General features: G+C 46.8%; 2 protein-coding genes across 4 annotated transcripts in view; one reads left to right on the forward strand and one right to left on the reverse strand.

Annotated features, from left to right (window-relative positions):
• Window positions 1-19,008, forward strand: part of LOC118358437 (ras GTPase-activating-like protein IQGAP1) — a 90,290-nt gene that overhangs the window by 53,227 nt on the left and 18,055 nt on the right. The window contains exons 11-23 of one of the 2 annotated variants that reach the window (XM_035736270.2): window positions 1,015-1,102; window positions 1,253-1,416; window positions 1,572-1,732; window positions 8,032-8,156; window positions 8,441-8,604; window positions 16,543-16,633; window positions 16,788-16,955; window positions 17,207-17,349; window positions 17,554-17,724; window positions 17,891-17,974; window positions 18,121-18,192; window positions 18,315-18,384; window positions 18,554-18,762. In XM_035736270.2, coding sequence (XP_035592163.1) covers window positions 1,015-1,102; window positions 1,253-1,416; window positions 1,572-1,732; window positions 8,032-8,156; window positions 8,441-8,604; window positions 16,543-16,633; window positions 16,788-16,955; window positions 17,207-17,349; window positions 17,554-17,724; window positions 17,891-17,974; window positions 18,121-18,192; window positions 18,315-18,384; window positions 18,554-18,762 — 1,710 coding nt within the window. Of the gene's footprint in view, window positions 1-1,014; window positions 1,103-1,252; window positions 1,417-1,571; window positions 1,733-8,031; window positions 8,157-8,440; window positions 8,605-16,542; window positions 16,634-16,787; window positions 16,956-17,203; window positions 17,350-17,553; window positions 17,725-17,890; window positions 17,975-18,120; window positions 18,193-18,314; window positions 18,385-18,553; window positions 18,763-19,008 lie in introns of both variants that reach the window. The other variant, XM_035736269.2, reaches the window with a different exon arrangement.
• Window positions 8,625-16,534, reverse strand: LOC118358439 (proteinase-activated receptor 3-like). 2 transcript variants are annotated; one of them, XM_035736274.2, is made up of 3 exons: window positions 15,227-16,534; window positions 13,971-14,776; window positions 8,625-13,821 (listed from the first exon to the last, which is right to left on the reverse strand). In XM_035736274.2, exons 1-3 carry the CDS (start codon window positions 15,288-15,290, stop codon window positions 13,582-13,584), a joined length of 1,110 nt encoding a protein of 369 aa, XP_035592167.2. In that variant the 5' UTR covers window positions 15,291-16,534; the 3' UTR covers window positions 8,625-13,581. The 2 variants fall into 2 exon arrangements, with proteins under 2 accessions (XP_035592167.2, XP_035592166.1); XM_035736273.2 differs by having other exon boundaries at window positions 13,599-14,776; window positions 15,227-16,531.

The following is a 19,008-nucleotide window of genomic DNA, read 5'->3' on the forward strand; positions in this document are numbered from 1 at the left end:
TTATGTATGCCAGTTAGGCTCTACACCGGTTGTAAAGCAGATTAGTGTACTTCATTTTAAGAAGTTATTTGGCCCCTCTAGTTGTAATACAAACCGTATCAAAATATATATGTCCATGGGCTAGGCAACTATCATTTGGAAAAACTCGCAAAAAAAAGACATGCTCTGTTTCTTGCCTTACTGCACACAAGCTGGGCATCATTCACAAGATATAGCCTATCACTTGTGAATGATATATATTCATATTGTCAGACTATTCTTGATTTAATCTTGTCTTTACATATATTATTTAGTATATGTGTGAAATAAGTTTTGATTTAGAATGGACCATTATCATGCGCCTGTCTCGGAACAGGGGCAGGGTAAAACAAATACTTGTCATCTCTGCACTTAAATGGCAAACAGAGGACACTTTTCCCATTGTTCATTATTCACGCCAGCCAGGTAGGCTATACTCCTGTTGTAAAGCAAAGCAATGTGCTTAATATTAGGAAAGTTGAGAAATAAATATAGTAGGCCTAGCAAATAGAAAGCTGATGGGATCCTCCTCTTTTTAATAGAGTCCATCAAAACTCTGAAATGTTGCGCAACAAGAGCTCATGGGCTCTCATGAAGTGTTTGATTCGATTTTCGAATACATTTGTATTGATGTCAGAGTGATTAGAGGGCCAATAGAGTGCTGAGTACAAGGCAGTTAGCAAGTTTGATGGGCTACTAATGACCAGCAGCAGCATCAGAGCTTGGAGAAGCCTAGTTGTTGTGACTTTAGTGGAATTTGACTGCGTCATGACTCGAGACCGCCGTTGTGGCGATAATACGGTCACCATAACAGCCCTAGTTGGGGATATAAGGTATCCCATAAAAATAATTGAGAATGCCTACACACTTTGTTTGCCTTTAAGAGCATAAGATGACAGTCTTAATTCATTGATGCAAGTTGCATTAGTGTTACAGAACCCAGAATTTTCTATTGAATTGAACTTGTCAACCAAACACTTTCTCCGTGGACCTCAGGACGCTGGAGGTGCAGTGATGCTGGAGAGGGAGGAGATTCAGAGGGTGGTCATATCCTGTAACGACTTTGCTGAGGCAGAGAAACGAAGTAAGCACCCCTCACCCTCCATCACTCTCATTTTGTAATATTCCCCAGTGTTTCAAAGTTCAGTGTTGTTACTATAAGTATGTGTGTGTATGTCTTTGCCCCTATAGTACAGTTAATATGAAAATGTTGTATGATATTTTTGCCATGCAGAACTGGAGGCCATTACAGCGATCAACTCTGCCATTCGTCATGGAGTAGCAGCAGAGACTATAGAGGAGCTGATAAACCCAGAGGCCCAGCTCCCCATAGTCTACCAGACTGCTGCCAACCTCTACCAGACCGAACTGTTCAGCCTGCAGATACAGGGACCAAAGGTGACACACACACACATTACTCTTTTCTTATTTTAAGCTACAATATAATGTTGTACAGATGTGGTTGCTAGGTTGGCCGGTGGGCAGACTGTTGTGCGTGTGTATCTGGTTGTATGTCCAGTATATGATCACTAATCTCTGGTTGAATCTAACAGGCAGGCCTGGGGCATGAGGAGCTGTCTGTTGCAGTGGAGATGCTGTCTGCGGTGGCGGTGCTCAACGAGGTTCTGGACACCAAGGAACCCCAGGCTGTCACTGAACAGCTTTCTGACTCTCCTCTGGGCTTCAGCAACATGGACCACGACAACCTGCACAGGTAGCTAACACCACCAACACCATCACAACCTGCACAGGTAGCGAACACCACCATCACAGGTAGCTAACACCACCAACACCATCACAACCTGCACAGGTAGCTAACACCACCAACACAGGTAGCTAACACCACCAACACAGGTAGCTAACACCACCAACACAGGTAGCTAACACCACCAACACAGGTAGCTAACACCACCAACACAGGTAGCTAACACCACCAACACAGGTAGCTAACACCACCATCACAGGTAGCTAACACCACCAACACCATCACAGGTAGCTAACACCACCAACACCATCACAACCTGCACGGGTAGCTAACACCACCAACACAGGTAGCTAACACCACCAACACAGGTAGCTAACACCACCAACACAGGTAGCTAACACCACCAACACAGGTAGCTAACACCACCAACACAGGTAGCTAGCACCACCAACACAGGTAGCTAGCACCACCATCACAGGTAGCTAACACCACCAACACCATCACAACCGGCACAGGTAGCTAACACCACCAACACAGGTAGCTAACACCACCAACACAGGTAGCTAACACCACCAACACAGGTAGCTAACACCACCAACACAGGTAGCTAACACCACCAACACAGGTAGCTAAAACCACCAACACAGGTAGCTAACACCACCAACACAGGTAGCTAACACCACCAACACAGGTAGCTAACACCACCAACACAGGTAGCTAACACCACCAACACAGGTAGCTAACACCACCAACACAGGTAGCTAACACCACCAACACCATCACAGGTAGCTAACACCACCAACACCATCACAACCTGCACGGGTAGCTAACACCACCAACACAGGTAGCTAACACCACCAACACAGGTAGCTAACACCACCAACACAGGTAGCTAACACCACCAACACAGGTAGCTAACACCACCAACACAGGTAGCTAGCACCACCATCACAGGTAGCTAACACCACCAACACCATCACAACCGGCACAGGTAGCTAACACCACCAACACAGGTAGCTAACACCACCAACACAGGTAGCTAACACCACCAACACAGGTAGCTAACACCACCAACACAGGTAGCTAGCACCACCATCACAGGTAGCTAGCACCACCATCACAGGTAGCTAACACCACCAACACAGGTAGCTAACACCACCAACACAGGTAGCTAACACCACCAACACAGGTAGCTAACACCACCAACACAGGTAGCTAGCACCACCATCACAGGTAGCTAACACCACCAACACCATCACAACCGGCACAGGTAGCTAACACCACCAACACAGGTAGCTAACACCACCAACACAGGTAGCTAACACCACCAACACAGGTAGCTAACACCACCAACACAGGTAGCTAACACCACCAACACAGGTAGCTAACACCACCAACACAGGTAGCTAAAACCACCAACACAGGTAGCTAACACCACCAACACAGGTAGCTAACACCACCAACACAGGTAGCTAACACCACCAACACCATCACAACCTGCACAGGTAGCTAATACCAAAAACACAGGTAGCTAACACTACCAACACCACCATCACAACCTGCACAGGTAGCTAACACCACCAACACCACCATCACAACCTGCACAGGCAGCTAACACCACCAACGCCATCACAATCTGCACAGGTAGCTAACACCACCAACGCCATCACAACCTGCACAGGTAGCGAACACCACCATCACAGGTAGCTAACACCACCAACACCATCACAGGTAGCTAACACCACCAACACCATCACAACCTGCACAGGACGCTAACACCACCAACACAGGACGCTAACACCACCAACACAGGACGCTAACACCACCAACACAGGACGCTAACACCACCAACACAGGTAGCTAACACCACCAACACAGGTAGCTAACACCACCAACACCACCATCACAACCTGCACAGGTAGCTAACACCACCAACACCACCATCACAACCTGCACAGGTAGCTAACACCACCAACACCACCATCACAACCTGCACAGGTAGCTAACACCACCATCACAGGTAGCTAACACCACCAACACCAACACAGGTAGCTAACACCACCAACACAGGTCTAACACCACCAACACAGGTAGCTAACACCACCAACACAGGTAGCTAACACCACCAACACAGGTAGCTAACACCACCAACACAGGTAGCTAACACCACCAACACCACCATCACAACCTGCACAGGCAGCTAACACCACCAACGCCATCACAATCTGCACAGGTAGCTAACACCACCAACGCCATCACAACCTGCCCAGTCAGGTAACACCACCAACGCCATCACAACCTGCACAGGTAGCTAACACCACCACCACAACCTGCACAGGTAGCTAACACCACCAACACCACCATCACAACCTGCACAGGTAGCTAACACCACCAACACCACCATCACAACCTGCACAGGTAGCTAACACCACCAACACCACCATCACAACCTGCACAGGTAGCTAACACTACCATCACAGGTAGCTAACACCACCAACACCACCATCACAACCTGCACAGGTAGCTAACACCACCAACACCACCATCACAACCTGCACAGGTAGCTAACACTACCATCACAGGTAGCTAACACCACCAACACCATCACAGGTAGCTAACACCACCAACACCATCACAACCTGCACAGGTAGCTAACACCACCAACACAGGTAGCTAACACCACCAACACAGGTAGCTAACACGACCAACACCACCATCACAACCTGCACAGGTAGCTAACACCACCAACACCACCATCACAACCTGCACAGGTAGCTAACACCACCAACACCACCATCACAACCTGCACAGGTAGCTAACACCACCACCATCACAACCTGCACAGGTAGCTAACACCACCAACACAGGTAGCTAACACCACCAACACAGGTAGCTAACACCACCAACACAGGTAGCTAACACCACCATCACAACCTGCACAGGTAGCGAACACCACCAACACCACCATCACAACCTGCACAGGTAGCTAACACCACCAACACCACCATCACAACCTGCACAGGTAGCTAACACTACCATCACAGGTAGCTAACACTACCAACACCATCACAGGTAGCTAACACTACCAACACCATCACAGGTAGCTAACACCACCAACACCATCACAACCTGCACAGGTAGCTAACACCACCAACACAGGTAGCTAACACCACCAACACAGGTAGCTAACACGACCAACACCACCATCACAACCTGCACAGGTAGCTAACACCACCAACACCACCATCACAACCTGCACAGGTAGCTAACACTACCATCACAGGTAGCTAACACTACCAACACCATCACAGGTAGCTAACACCACCAACACCATCACAACCTGCACAGGTAGCTAACACCACCAACACAGGTAGCTAACACCACCAACACAGGTAGCTAACACGACCAACACCACCATCACAACCTGCACAGGTAGCTAACACCACCAACACAGGACGCTAACACCACCAACACAGGTAGCTAACACCACCAACACAGGTAGCTAACACCACCAACACCACCATCACAACCTGCACAGGTAGCTAACACCACCAACACCACCATCACAACCTGCACAGGTAGCTAACACCACCAACACCACCATCACAACCTGCACAGGTAGCTAACACCACCATCACAGGTAGCTAACACCACCAACACCATCACAGGTAGCTAACACCACCAACACAGGTAGCTAACACCACCAACACAGGTAGCTAACACCACCAACACAGGTAGCTAACACCACCAACACAGGTAGCTAACACCACCAACACAGGTAGCTAACACCACCAACACCACCATCACAACCTGCACAGGCAGCTAACACCACCAACGCCATCACAATCTGCACAGGTAGCTAACACCACCAACGCCATCACAACCTGCCCAGTCAGCTAACACCACCAACGCCATCACAACCTGCACAGGTAGCTAACACCACCACCACAACCTGCACAGGTAGCTAACACCACCAACACCACCATCACAACCTGCACAGGTAGCTAACACCACCAACACCACCATCACAACCTGCACAGGTAGCTAACACCACCAACACCACCATCACAACCTGCACAGGTAGCTAACACTACCATCACAGGTAGCTAACACCACCAACACCACCATCACAACCTGCACAGGTAGCTAACACCACCAACACCACCATCACAACCTGCACAGGTAGCTAACACTACCATCACAGGTAGCTAACCACCAACACCATCACAGGTAGCTAACACCACCAACACCATCACAACCTGCACAGGTAGCTAACACCACCAACACAGGTAGCTAACACCACCAACACAGGTAGCTAACACGACCAACACCACCATCACAACCTGCACAGGTAGCTAACACCACCAACACCACCATCACAACCTGCACAGGTAGCTAACACCACCAACACCACCATCACAACCTGCACAGGTAGCTAACACCACCACCATCACAACCTGCACAGGTAGCTAACACTACCATCACAGGTAGCTAACACCACCAACACCATCACAACCTGCACAGGTAGCTAACACCACCAACACAGGTAGCTAACACCACCAACACAGGTAGCTAACACCACCAACACAGGTAGCTAACACCACCATCACAACCTGCACAGGTAGCGAACACCACCAACACCACCATCACAACCTGCACAGGTAGCTAACACCACCAACACCACCATCACAACCTGCACAGGTAGCTAACACTACCATCACAGGTAGCTAACACTACCAACACCATCACAGGTAGCTAACACTACCAACACCATCACAGGTAGCTAACACCACCAACACCATCACAACCTGCACAGGTAGCTAACACCACCAACACAGGTAGCTAACACCACCAACACAGGTAGCTAACACGACCAACACCACCATCACAACCTGCACAGGTAGCTAACACCACCAACACCACCATCACAACCTGCACAGGTAGCTAACACTACCATCACAGGTAGCTAACACTACCAACACCATCACAGGTAGCTAACACCACCAACACCATCACAACCTGCACAGGTAGCTAACACCACCAACACAGGTAGCTAACACCACCAACACAGGTAGCTAACACGACCAACACCACCATCACAACCTGCACAGGTAGCTAACACCACCAACACCACCATCACAATCTGCACAGGTAGCTAACACCACCAACGCCATCACAAACTGCACAGGTAGCTAACACCACCAACGCCATCACAATCTGCACAGGTAGCTAACACCACCAACGCCATCACAATCTGCACAGGTAGCTAACACCACCAACGCCATCACAACCTGCACAGGTAGCTAACACCACCAACGCCATCACAATCTGCACAGGTAGCTAGCACCACCAACCCCATCACAACCTGCACAGGTAGCTAACACCACCGACGCCATCACAATCTGCACAGGCAGCTAACACCACCAACGCCATCACAATCTGCACAGGCAGCTAACACCACCAACGCCATCACAAACTGCACAGGTAGCTAACACCACCAACGCCATCACAATCTGCACAGGTAGCTAACACCACCAACGCCATCACAATCTGCACAGGTAGCTAACACCACCAACGCCATCACAACCTGCACAGGTAGCTAACACCACCAACGCCATCACAATCTGCACAGGTAGCTAACACCACCAACCCCATCACAACCTGCACAGGTAGCTAACACCACCGACGCCATCACAATCTGCACAGGCAGCTAACACCACCAACGCCATCACAATCTGCACAGGCAGCTAACACCACCAACGCCATCACAACCTGCACAGGTAGCTAACACCACCAACACCACCATCACAACCTGCACAGGCAGCTAACACCACCAACGCCATCACAATCTGCACAGGTAGCTAACACCACCGACGCCATCACAATCTGCACAGTCAGCTAACACCACCAACGCCATCACAACCTGCACAGTCAGCTAACACCACCAACACCACCATCACAACCTGCACAGGCAGCTAACACCACCGACGCCATCACAACCTGCACAGGTAGCTAACACCACCAACGCCATCACAACCTGCACAGGTAGCTAACACCACCAACGCCATCACAACCTGCACAGGTAGCTAACACCACAACTGTCTGTCATATCACAGGTAACCCCACAACCATGTCCCTCATGAGGAAACTCTCCACAGATGCACACAGATAACACCTAGAATTGTCAGTCTGACGAATATGTAACCTCCCTTGGCCTCCCCCTCTCTCTCCTCCTTTCCCCTCCCACTCTCTCCTCTTCCTCTTTTCCCCTCTACCACTCTCCATCCCCCTCTCCCTCTGTCTCTCAGATACGCAGACACTCTGATCAGCCTCAGAGCCGACAGTCTGTCCCGCGGCCTGCAGTTCCTCACCTGGAATGATGTTCAGAAGACCATCGACACAGTCAATCTGCAGGTCCACGAGGAGCACGAGCGTAGGTCACATCCTCTTAACCTCTGCATCCCAAATGCAACCCAATTCCCTATTTAGACCAGGGCCCATAGGGGATAGGGTGCTAAGTCCAACCATTTCACTACGGCTGGTAGAATAGTCTGCAGTCTCCAATAAATGAATCCACACACTATAAATCTGAAATGTACATGAAGTAGTACTGCGTTCAGTGTCATTATGGTTGTTCACCTGCTGCTTGGTGCAGTTCAACTCTAACCCTGAATGTCAAGCTCACTACATGTGCTGTCTGTCTCATTCCCCCTCTAGGTATTATTGCTATATCTGAGATCAATGAGGCACTGAGCTCTGATGACCCTAACCAGACCCTCTCTGCCCTGCTCCTGCCCACGGCCAAACTGCAGGGAGTCAACCCAGCCACAGCCAAACACTACCACGACGTCCTGCAGAACACCAAGCTAATCATCTGCAAGGTATTGTACTGCCAGCCATTATGAGATCCTACACTGAGTGTACAAAACATGGATTGTGTATGTGTGCCACTCAGAGGGTGAATGGGCAAGACAAAAGATTTAAGTACCTTTTGATGAATGGGGTATGGGAGTAGTTGCCAAGCTTACCGGTTTGTATGTCAAGAACTGCAATGCTGCTGGGTTTTTCACTCAACAGTTTCACATGTGTATCAAGAATGGTCCACCACCCAAAGGACACCCAGCCAACTTGACACAACTGTGGGAAGTATTGGAGTCATGGGCCAGCATCTCTGTGGAATGCTTTCAACACCTTATAGAATCCATGCCCATGATTAGGCTTTATGCACATTCCATGATCAAAAGTCAAAAGATCACACTTCCTATCGGTCTGGCAATTTCCGGTCAGTCTAGTTGTTATCGACGATACCACTATGTCGCAGTTTTTTTACTAGGTGTCTTCAGGACTTGCCTCAAATTAATATTGTTCATCAAATTGTTACATCAGCCTCTGAGACTCCAGCTAGCAAGAATTAAATACATTTCATGGACAGAGTGCTACTCAGAGGCTCGGGATCACAGCTGTTGATCAGATCTTACAGATCTAGGTTGCCCTATTCACTATATAGTGCGTTACTTTTGATCAGCGCCCAGTGCTCTGGTCAAAAGTAGCACACTATATAGGGAATATGGTGCCATTTGGGACGCACACTAGATCTGTAACCTAGACTTAATAAGAGGGAGGGCCGGAGACATGAATGAGATGGTCACTGATTAATGGGAGCATGCTGTAACAGGTCTGTCTGGAGCACAGGTATGAACCAGCCCTCACCTTTATCTAAACCCTGCTCCTTCTATCAATATGGACCATTTTAAATATTCAGTAAAATGAGAATTAATTAACAAATTAATGTATGGGAATAGGCCCACATGAATACACTTCATGTGTACTGAAAGGGTATTATTTTCAAGTTGTCATTGTGAACAAGACATAACAGTACATGAAGGTAACTTTGAAGTAGTCATGTCCTTTTTGGCTCCAACACTGTCTGGTTTCTTAACATCCTCTGGGAGAATTGTTTTTGTCATCACTGTTGCTGCCAGCTGGCTTTTCAGGACATCCTTGCTGATGAAGTACACAAATGAAACCATCAATACTAGAATGGACATGAAACCTTCTATGACGGTATAAATGGTCAGCGATTTTGGTAAGGCAATTGGTAAGCCATCAGTCAGCCAGTGCTGTGATAAGATATTGTGGAAAACAATGCTTTTTAAGATTATCTGCACAGTATGTTTGTTAGCTAGCCAGCCAGACAGTTTAAGTGTAGTGATTCCACACATTTTTTAAATGATCTGCTCAAATCAGTTGATGATAGGACTTAGAGCAACAAGTACTGTATCATATTATAACACTTACAGCTTTCCAAGATAGAAAAAATATGTTTTCATAGATTGTAGAGGCTATTTATCAAATTGTATTTGTCACATACACATGGTTAGCAGATGTTAATGCGAGTGTAGCGAAATGCTTGTGCTTCTATTTCCGACAATGCAGTAATATCCAACAAGTAATCTAACCTAACAATTTCACAACTACCTTATACACACAATTGTAAAGGAATGAATAAGAATATGTACATAAAAAAAATATATATGAATGAGTGATGGTATAGAACGGCATAGGCAAGATGCAGTGGATGGTATAGAGTACAGTATATACATATGAGATGAGTAATGTAGGGTATGTAAACATATGAAGTGGCATTGTTTAAAGTGGCTAGTGATACATTTATTACATCCATTTTTCCATTATTAAAGTGGCTGGAGTTGAGTTAGTATGTTGGCAGCAGCCACTCAATGTTAGTGGTGGCTGTTTAACAGTCTGATGGCCTTGAGATAGAAGCTGTTTTTCAGTCTCTCGGTCCCTGCTTTGATGCAACTGTACTGACCTCGCCTTCTGGATGATAGCGGGGTGAACAGGCAGTGGCTCGGGGGTTTGTTGTCCTTGATGATCTTTTTGGCCTTCCTGTGACATCGGGTGGTGTAGGTGTCCTGGAGGGCAGGTAGTTTGCCCCCGGTGATGCGTTGTGCAGACCTCACTACCCTCTGGAGAGCGGTGCAGTTGACGTACCAGGCGGTGATACAGCCCGACAGGATGCTCTCGATTGTGCATCTATAAAAGTTTGTGAGTGTTTTTGGTGACCAGCTGAATTTCTTCAGCCTCCTGAGGTTGAAGAGGCACTGCTGCGCCTTCTTCACCACCCTGTCTGTGTGGTTGGACCATTTCAGTTTGTCCGTGATGTGTATGCCGAGGAACTTAACTTTCTACCCTCTCCACTACTGTCCCGTCGATGTGGATAGGGGGGCTGCTCCCTCTGCAGTTTCCTGAGGTCCACGATCATCTCCTTTTTGTTTTGTTGACGTTGTGTGAGGTCATTTTCCTGACACCACACTCCTCCTCACCTCACCGGCCCTCACCTCCTCCCTGTAGGCAGTCTCGTCGTTGTTGTTAATCAAGCCTACCACTGTAGTGTCGTCTGCAAACTTGATGATTGAGTTGGAGGCGTGCATGGCCACGCAGTCGTGGGTGAACAGGGAGTACAGGAGAGGGCTGAGAACCCTTGTGGGGCCCCAGTGTTGTGGATCAGCGGGGTGGAGATGTTGTTGCCTACCCTCACCACCTGGGGGCGGCCCGTCAGGAAGTCCAGGACCCAGTTGCACAGGGCGGGGTTGAGACCCAGGGTCTCAAGCTTGATGACACGTTTGGAGGGTACTATGGTGTTAAATGCTGAGCTGCAGTCAATGAACAGCATTCTCACATAGGTATTCCTCTTGTCCAGATGCGTTAGGGCAGTGGGCAGTGTGATTTGCAATTGCGCCGTCTTTGGACCTATTTGGGCGGTAAGCAAATTGGAGTGGGTCTAGGGTGTCAGGTAGGGTGGAGGTGATATGGTGCTTGACTAGTCTCTCAAAGCACTTCATGATGACGGAAGTGAGTGCTACGGGGCAGTAGTCATTTAGCTCAGTTACCTTAGCTTTCTTGGGAACAGGAACAATTGTGGCCCTCTTGAAGCATGTGGGGACCGCAAACTGGGATAAGATTTGAATTGAATATGTCCGTAAACGCACCAGCCAGCTGGTCTGCGCATGCTCTGAGGACGCGCGGCTGGGGATGCCGTCTGGGCCTGCAGCCTTGCGAGGGTTGACACGTTTAAATGTTTTGCTCACGTCGGCTGCAGTGAAGGAGAGCCCACAGGTTTTGGTAGCGGGCCGTGTCAGTGTCACTGTATCGTCCTCAATGCGAGAAAAGAAGTTGTTTAGTCTGTCTTGGAGCAAGACATCCTAGTCCGCGACGGGGCTGGTTTTCCTTTTATAGTACGTGATTGACTGTAGACCCTGCCACATACCTCTCATGTCTGAGCCGTTGAATTGCGACTCTACTTTGTCTCTATACTGACGCTTAGCTTGTTTGATTGCCTTGCGGATGGAATAGCTACACTGTTTGTATTCGGTCATGTTTCCGGTCACCTTGCCCTGATTAAAAGCAGTGGTTCACGCTTTCAGTTTTGTGCGAATGCTGCAATCAATCCACAGTTTCTGGTTTGGGAATGTTTTAATAGAAGCTGTGGGTACGACATCGCCGATGCACTTGCTAATAAACCCGCTCACCGAATCAGCGTATTCATCAATGCGGAACATTTCCCAGTCCACGTGATCGAAGCGATCTTGAAGTGTGGAATCCGATTGGTCAGACCAGCATTGAACAGACCTGAGCGCGGGAGCTTCCTGTTTTAGTTTCTGTCTATAGGTTGGAAACGGCAAAATGGAGTCGTGGTCAGCTTTTCCGAATGGAGGGCAGGGGAGGGCCTTATATGTGTCACGGAAGTTAGAATAGCAATGATCTAGGGTTTTGCCAGCCCTGGTTGCGCAATCGATATGCTGATAGGATTTACACTTGCAAAGCACACAGGTGGACTTTATTTAACTAATTACGTGACTTCTGAAGGTAATTCTTTGCACCAGATCTTATTTAGGGGATTCGTGGCAAAGGGGGTGAATACATATGCACACACCAATTTTAATATTCTTTTTTACATTTTTGAAACCAGTTATTTTTTTCATTTCACTTTCATAATTTGGAGTATTTTGTTTATGTCCATTACATGAAATCGAAATAAAAAAAATAAAAATCCATTTAAATTGCAGGTTGTAATGCAACAAAATAGGAAAAACGCCAAGGGGATGAATACTTCTGCAAGGCACTGTATGTCCTGGAAAGTTGGCTGTTGCTTACAATGTCATTCTAGTCACGTTAGTGCACGTTAGCAACAACCATCCCAGTATAGGGATACCGATCCTGTAGAGGTTATTAACTAGAATATTAACACTGATTGACATAGACTGTACCAAAGCTAGCCAAAGTGCCATTTTTGTGATGATGACACAAACATTATATTAAGCAGGACATTCATACAAGCTTTACAGTCCAATTATAATCCAGAAGTAGTGTGAAATGCAGTCAGTCATAAGAATGGCGGAACCCATTTACCGGGATTTCCCACCCAAAACCACTCTTTTCCCAGGATAAATAACTGCGAGAAACCGGTAAGTTATAATAAAATATTTATATGAATAGCATAGTCTGAAATGGAACTGTTAAATTGTATGCAATGTCTACATCTGGCTTCACTACAACCTCTGCATGATGAATCAACTCTTAGGGTGGGGACAGACCCATCTCAGTATGGAGGGCAGTACACAATGCATGTAGACCTATCATCTCATTATGGTCACTATTTTTTTCTTTCTTGTGACAGGTAGGCCTGCGTTTGCTGCAGCATAACCTATACCACAGTAATATAAAGACCGAATGCGTGTCTAATTTACCCAACTCCATCTGGCTTTTGAGGGTCACCTTGTTTTTTAATTGTAAATTATTATTATTTTGCAGCTGTTTTAAAACTCTGCAGCAGTCTATCACTTGAATAGCATTGCTTTAAATCGGCCTTCTTTCTCTCTCTCACACACACACACACACACACACACACACACACACACACACACACACACACACACACACACACACACACACACACACAGAGAGAGAGTCTCTACACCGGAACAGCAAGTCTCTGAGGTGTCCTTCTGAGCGAAGCAAAGCGTAGTCTGGAGGTGGTTGTCCTGGACATGAGCACACACAGGAATGGGTCCAGACAGCTGTGGAAACAGCACAGACACACTGCAGCGCTGGTGTAAACATACATCCCGTCCTCTCCACTGGTGGACAGCCTCACATAGTGGGCAATATGGAGGACGCCACTGGGAGCGAAACACACAGTGAAGATGAGGAAGACCAGTGTACTGACCCTGATGAAGGGTGTCCAGTCGAGGCCTGAGCGACCCAGGTGCCACACCACCGCCACATGGGTCCAGGCACAGGTCACAAATGGCACGAGGAACCCTAAGCAGACCAGTGTCAGCCTATAGGGCACCAGCAGGGCATGGGAATCCTCCGTCAGGGGCAGTATGTCATGGCAGGTGATGAGGCCCATACGGGGCAGCAAGAAGCTCTGCCTCACCAGGAGCTCTGGTACCACAGCTGCTCCAAACAGGCCCCACATGCCCAGGCTTGCCCCCAGCGTCCAGGCCTTCTTGGGCAGCCGACTGTAGAGGAAGGGCCTCACCACGGCCAGGTAGCGCTTGAGGCTGATGCACGCGATGGTGTGGGCAGAGCAGTAGACGTTGCAGTAGAAACAGGCGGTGACGATGCGACAGGCCACCTCGCCGAACACCCAGTTGTTTCCGTTGAGGTGGTAGTGGATGCGGAGGGCCAGGGAGAGCAGGAGGAGCAGGTCGGAGAGGGCCAGGCTCAGGTAGAGGACAGCCATGGAGTAGGACCTGGCCCGGAGCCTCAGGAAGGCCAGGATGAAAGCGTTAGAGGGGATGCCCACTGCCATGGCCAGGAGATAGGCTGAGGGGATGAGCCTGGTGCTGAGGAGCCCCGTGGTGTAGGCTGCTGCAGGGTCCTCCAGCCTCACATCCAGCCCAGGGGACAGAGGGACCAGGCTGGGGGGCCCTGTCTCAGCTGTACAGTTGGACTGGTATTCCCTGCCTTTGAACGTCTTTGGTTTCAACACATCTGGGACCGTTCGTTTTGTCTTGAGTTTCTTTTCTGTTTGTGGTAAAATAGGGGGAGGAATATTTCCATAGATTTTAATTCACATGAGAGGTTTTATACTTTGCATACATAGTCATGAAACACAGTATAAAATGGGAATGTCGTTTTAAAGTTAGTTATCTGAAAATTCTGTTTAAAACATGTATGATGATTAAGGCTTCATCATACATATGACCAAATGTGACAGTGTACTGGGGGAAGAGTGAATCTCCGTGTGTATGTTGTCAAGCTGAACACTTTCTGGCATAACATTTGGTTAGAAAAAACATGTCTTGTTTTCCTGTTTGAGGGGAAATGGACCTATTCAACCCAGCCTAAAGAACTGACAATAAACAACTTTACCAAGTAGATAAAAAGTACCAAATGTAATATGAAATTCCAAGGTTAAGGTTCTTAGAGGTTCTATAAAATCCTAATGAGACATGTAAAAAGAAAGTGACTTACCATTGTCCTGGAGAGAGAGTCCTACCAACAGACAGAAGAGTATCCCAGATAGTAGGTTTGCCATGTCTTTCTCCTATCTCCTCCACGTTATTATTCCAACTCAGTCCTCTGGTTCTTCAGTAGACCTGCTATAGTCTAGTTGTCCACTAGCAGGATCAACCACTAGCAGGATCAACTGGCCATCCAGACTGCTGGTTCACATGGTCAGACAGGCTACTGTACTGTCCACACTCCGATAGTGTTAACACTGAACCATCAGGCTGTATGCATTTTGTGTGTGTTTTTTTTTTCATGTCCAGGCCTGAAACTGAATTCCTGTTCTCTTTATCAGCAGCTATTTGCTGATTCGTTGTAGTGGGAGGAGACATTCGTTGCAACACCCTAATAGTTTACAGTTTGTTCATTTCTCACTTTGGTTTTCCCCCTTAGTGTTCTATTATGCCATTCTCAGGAAGACCTTTGGCTGTTTCAATGTTATGGGTTTATTGTGCAACTTTCTGTGACTGAAGATCTTCTTGACTAATAAAAAATGACTAGCCTAATGTTACAGTAACAATATTGACTGCATGTCCTAAAGCTATTCAGATACTGTATGGTCAGTGGGTAATTCTCAGGTCAAAATCAGATCCACTTCATGGCAGAAACCAAAGGGGCATGTTTTCCCTTGACTTCCTTCCTGCCTTTTTTGTGGTTAGGGAGAATAAACGTTCAGTGATGTTTTTCTGCTAATTTAGGTGGTGTTTGAGCCCCCATGACCAATGTTGTGGACTGAGCTGATGATGTTTTGGCCACTAAATAACAATCTGTGTTTTAACATTTTCCATCAGGTCTTACCTCTGGACACAGAGGAAATGGTAGAGCTTCTTGTTCATGCTGGCGCTGTTTTCCTAGCTGTTAATATGCTTCATACCTGGGCTTCAAATACTTGAACAATCTTTACAAATAATTTATCTGTGCCTGTTTGAGCTTGCCTGGCTTAATAAACCAATAGAAAGACCCTGTCCATTTGGCCTGAAGTGCTCAAACTATTTAAAATGATTTTGTATTTGGACCCAGGTATGATGTATTTAGCTGTTGCTTTGGAATGCCAACTGTACATGTGCTGTTTTGGATAGTGTTTGGAAAAAGAACATTCAGTTAGGGCTCAATCCTAACTTGAGATTTGTGGTCCTAACCCGAGCGCTAAAATTACAGCAAAGTTCTAATTATATGTGAACATCTCAAGCTAGAATTTGGCATTGCATTGTTTGTTTTTGTTTGTGTGGTGTACCACTCTGAAAAGCAGAGATTGACTTAGTATGTGTCTGTGACTCCAGAGCTCAGGGGATGAGTCTGCTGTGCTGTGGCTCAATCAGATCCAAGAAGGCATACACACAGCCAACCAAGATGAAGAGGAGGCTCTCACATGTAGGCCCACATGCTCTAAACCATCAACAAATAATATCTTAGAAGTTCTTCACCATTCAAATGTCTTAACTCCAGCCACTGGATATGAGTGTCTGATAAATTACCAAAATGTAAAATGTCATAACTGTTCCTTTGTGTGTTTCATCTGTGGCAGTGGCTGGAGCAGTGGCAGACATCAACAGGGAGGTGGTGGCGGGAGACTCCCAAATGACCCTACAGGCCCTCCAATCACCCCTACCAGGGCTGAGAGGGGTTCTGTCTGAGTGTGCAGACATCTACCAGACACAGCTGGGCCAGCGCCAGGACCTCAACGTTACTACTGGTAACCTGGCATACATTCTGCTTTATAAATCAGTTTATTACTCATTTGTACACCTACACTGTAATAGACTAAAGAAGCATTTACGGATGTTTGTTCTCTCGTCAAGACACTTTCTCTCACACAATTCAATACATTATCCTCCCAACTTGTCTTAATGTGTAATGTCAAATGCTGAGATTAGGATGGTCTCAGGTTAGGATTCATCCCTATTCAGGATTCCTCTCGAAGTGACATGTTGTTTCCTCTAGCAGGCAGCAGTGACAGTGTGTGGGTGAAACACCAGATCAAGGGAGGTTATGACTACTACTACAACCTGGAGAACAGAGAGGGGACCTGGGAGGAGCCAGAGGACTTCACACACAACAGCACACAGCTCCGCAGAGAGGAAATACAGGTACATACACACCTGCTTGTATGTTGGAGAAATACCTTTCTACATTAGAATTTATGAAAATATGTTACTTAAAATGTTAGGACAATTTACAAATAACATTCTCATACTAAATTACACTTCACCATCGACCACGTAACATGTTATAAGTCATGTATAATGCATAACAACACTGGAAGAGTATTCATGTGTGTGTCCCCTGGTCAGAGTGTGGTTGGAAGTGTGACAGCGGAGTATAACAGGGAGCAGTTATGGTTGGCCAACGAGGCCCTAGTAACTCAGCTACAGGCTCGGGTTAGAGGTTACCTGGTGAGGAGAGCTCACGCCCAGAGACTGGATTTCCTACGACAACAAGAACCACACGTGGTCCGACTACAGGTACTATACTGTGTCATGTTCTACACCGACCGGTTTATGAAGTCAAACACAAATGTAATATCTACAGTTAATATTCACATACCGCTTTTTTAGTTTACTCACAAATACTGTAAACACACATGGACAGAGCTGGTTCTGGGTTTGATTTCCTCATGTTTATATATAGGCCTCCTGGAAGGGCTATAAACAGAGGAAGATGTACAAAGACAGAATGAATGTGCTACAAAGCAATGTGGGGACTGTCGTCAAGGTAATGAGTTTTGGGGCTGTGAGCCTTATTGGAAAGAGATAACATTCGTTTGAAATGGTGAGAAAGCAAGTGTCAATTTTCAGGAGGGTCATCTCAAATTAAAACAGTTATCCGTTGCTGACATTGTTATATTCTTCCTGGTCCAGCTTCAGTCATTCGTTAAAATGTGGCGAGCCAAAAGTAAATACTCTCAAAGACTGCAGTATTTCAAAGACCATGTGAGTAACAAAGCACCTACATTACAAATGAGGAGTTATGTAATGTATTCATATTATATCATATTATTCATCAGTGATATTTGCTGAAGCTTGATTACCTTCTGTCTTGTTTGTATGTTCAGGAGAAAGACATAGTGAAGATCCAGGCTTTCCTCAAGGCTAACAAAACCAGAGACGACTACAGAACACTCAGTGAGTTCAGACAGCATTTAATACGTCACACATTTTTAAAGAAGTCACAGTTTCAGACAGAGAAGGAACTACCTGAACCTCTCCGATACAATTGCAATGTTAATTTGTTTATCTTAATGTTTTTATGTCTGTCTGTGTCCGTCTTTCTCTTTGTGTGTCTGCCCTGTAGCCGGGGCTCAGGACCCTCCCCTGTCGGTGGTGCGTAAGTTTGTACACCTGCTGGAGCAGAGCAGCCTGGACCTACTGGAAGAACAGGAAGTGACACGGCTTAGGGAGGAAGTGGTCACTAAGATTCGCTCCAATCAGCAGATGGAGAAAGACCTCAACCTGATGGACATTAAGATTGGCCTGCTGGTCAAGAACAGGATCACCCTACAGGTGACGTTTTACACACAGAGGGAACATGACTGACAAAACAATGCTTTTCAACACAACTGAGAAACTATGCTTATTCACAACATTCCTGCTACAGTTCCCAGAGCCATTCCCCTTAAGCTGCTGATAACAACTGTTTCTGGAGATAGCGCTTAGTCTACAATAGTCATAGGCCTGCTCATATACTTGAATAATGCATTCCTCTTCCCTGTCTTTCTTAAAGTTATCACTGATCAACACAACTGGATA

This window comes from Oncorhynchus keta, chromosome 25 (assembly GCF_023373465.1).
Source record: "Oncorhynchus keta strain PuntledgeMale-10-30-2019 chromosome 25, Oket_V2, whole genome shotgun sequence".
In the NCBI taxonomy this organism is placed as follows: Eukaryota; Metazoa; Chordata; class Actinopteri; order Salmoniformes; family Salmonidae; genus Oncorhynchus; species Oncorhynchus keta.

What these genes read in the sequence shown, in the direction of transcription:
- LOC118358439 (XM_035736273.2), bottom strand. Translation starts at nt 15,290, where the DNA reads ATGGCAAACCTACTATCTGGGATACTCTTCTGTCTGTTGGTAGGACTC. An exon ending in ACTCTCTCTCCAGGACAATG is followed by an intron (nt 14,777 to 15,226) that starts GTAAGTCACTTT and finishes TACCACAAACAG; the next exon opens with AAAAGAAACTCAAGACAAAA.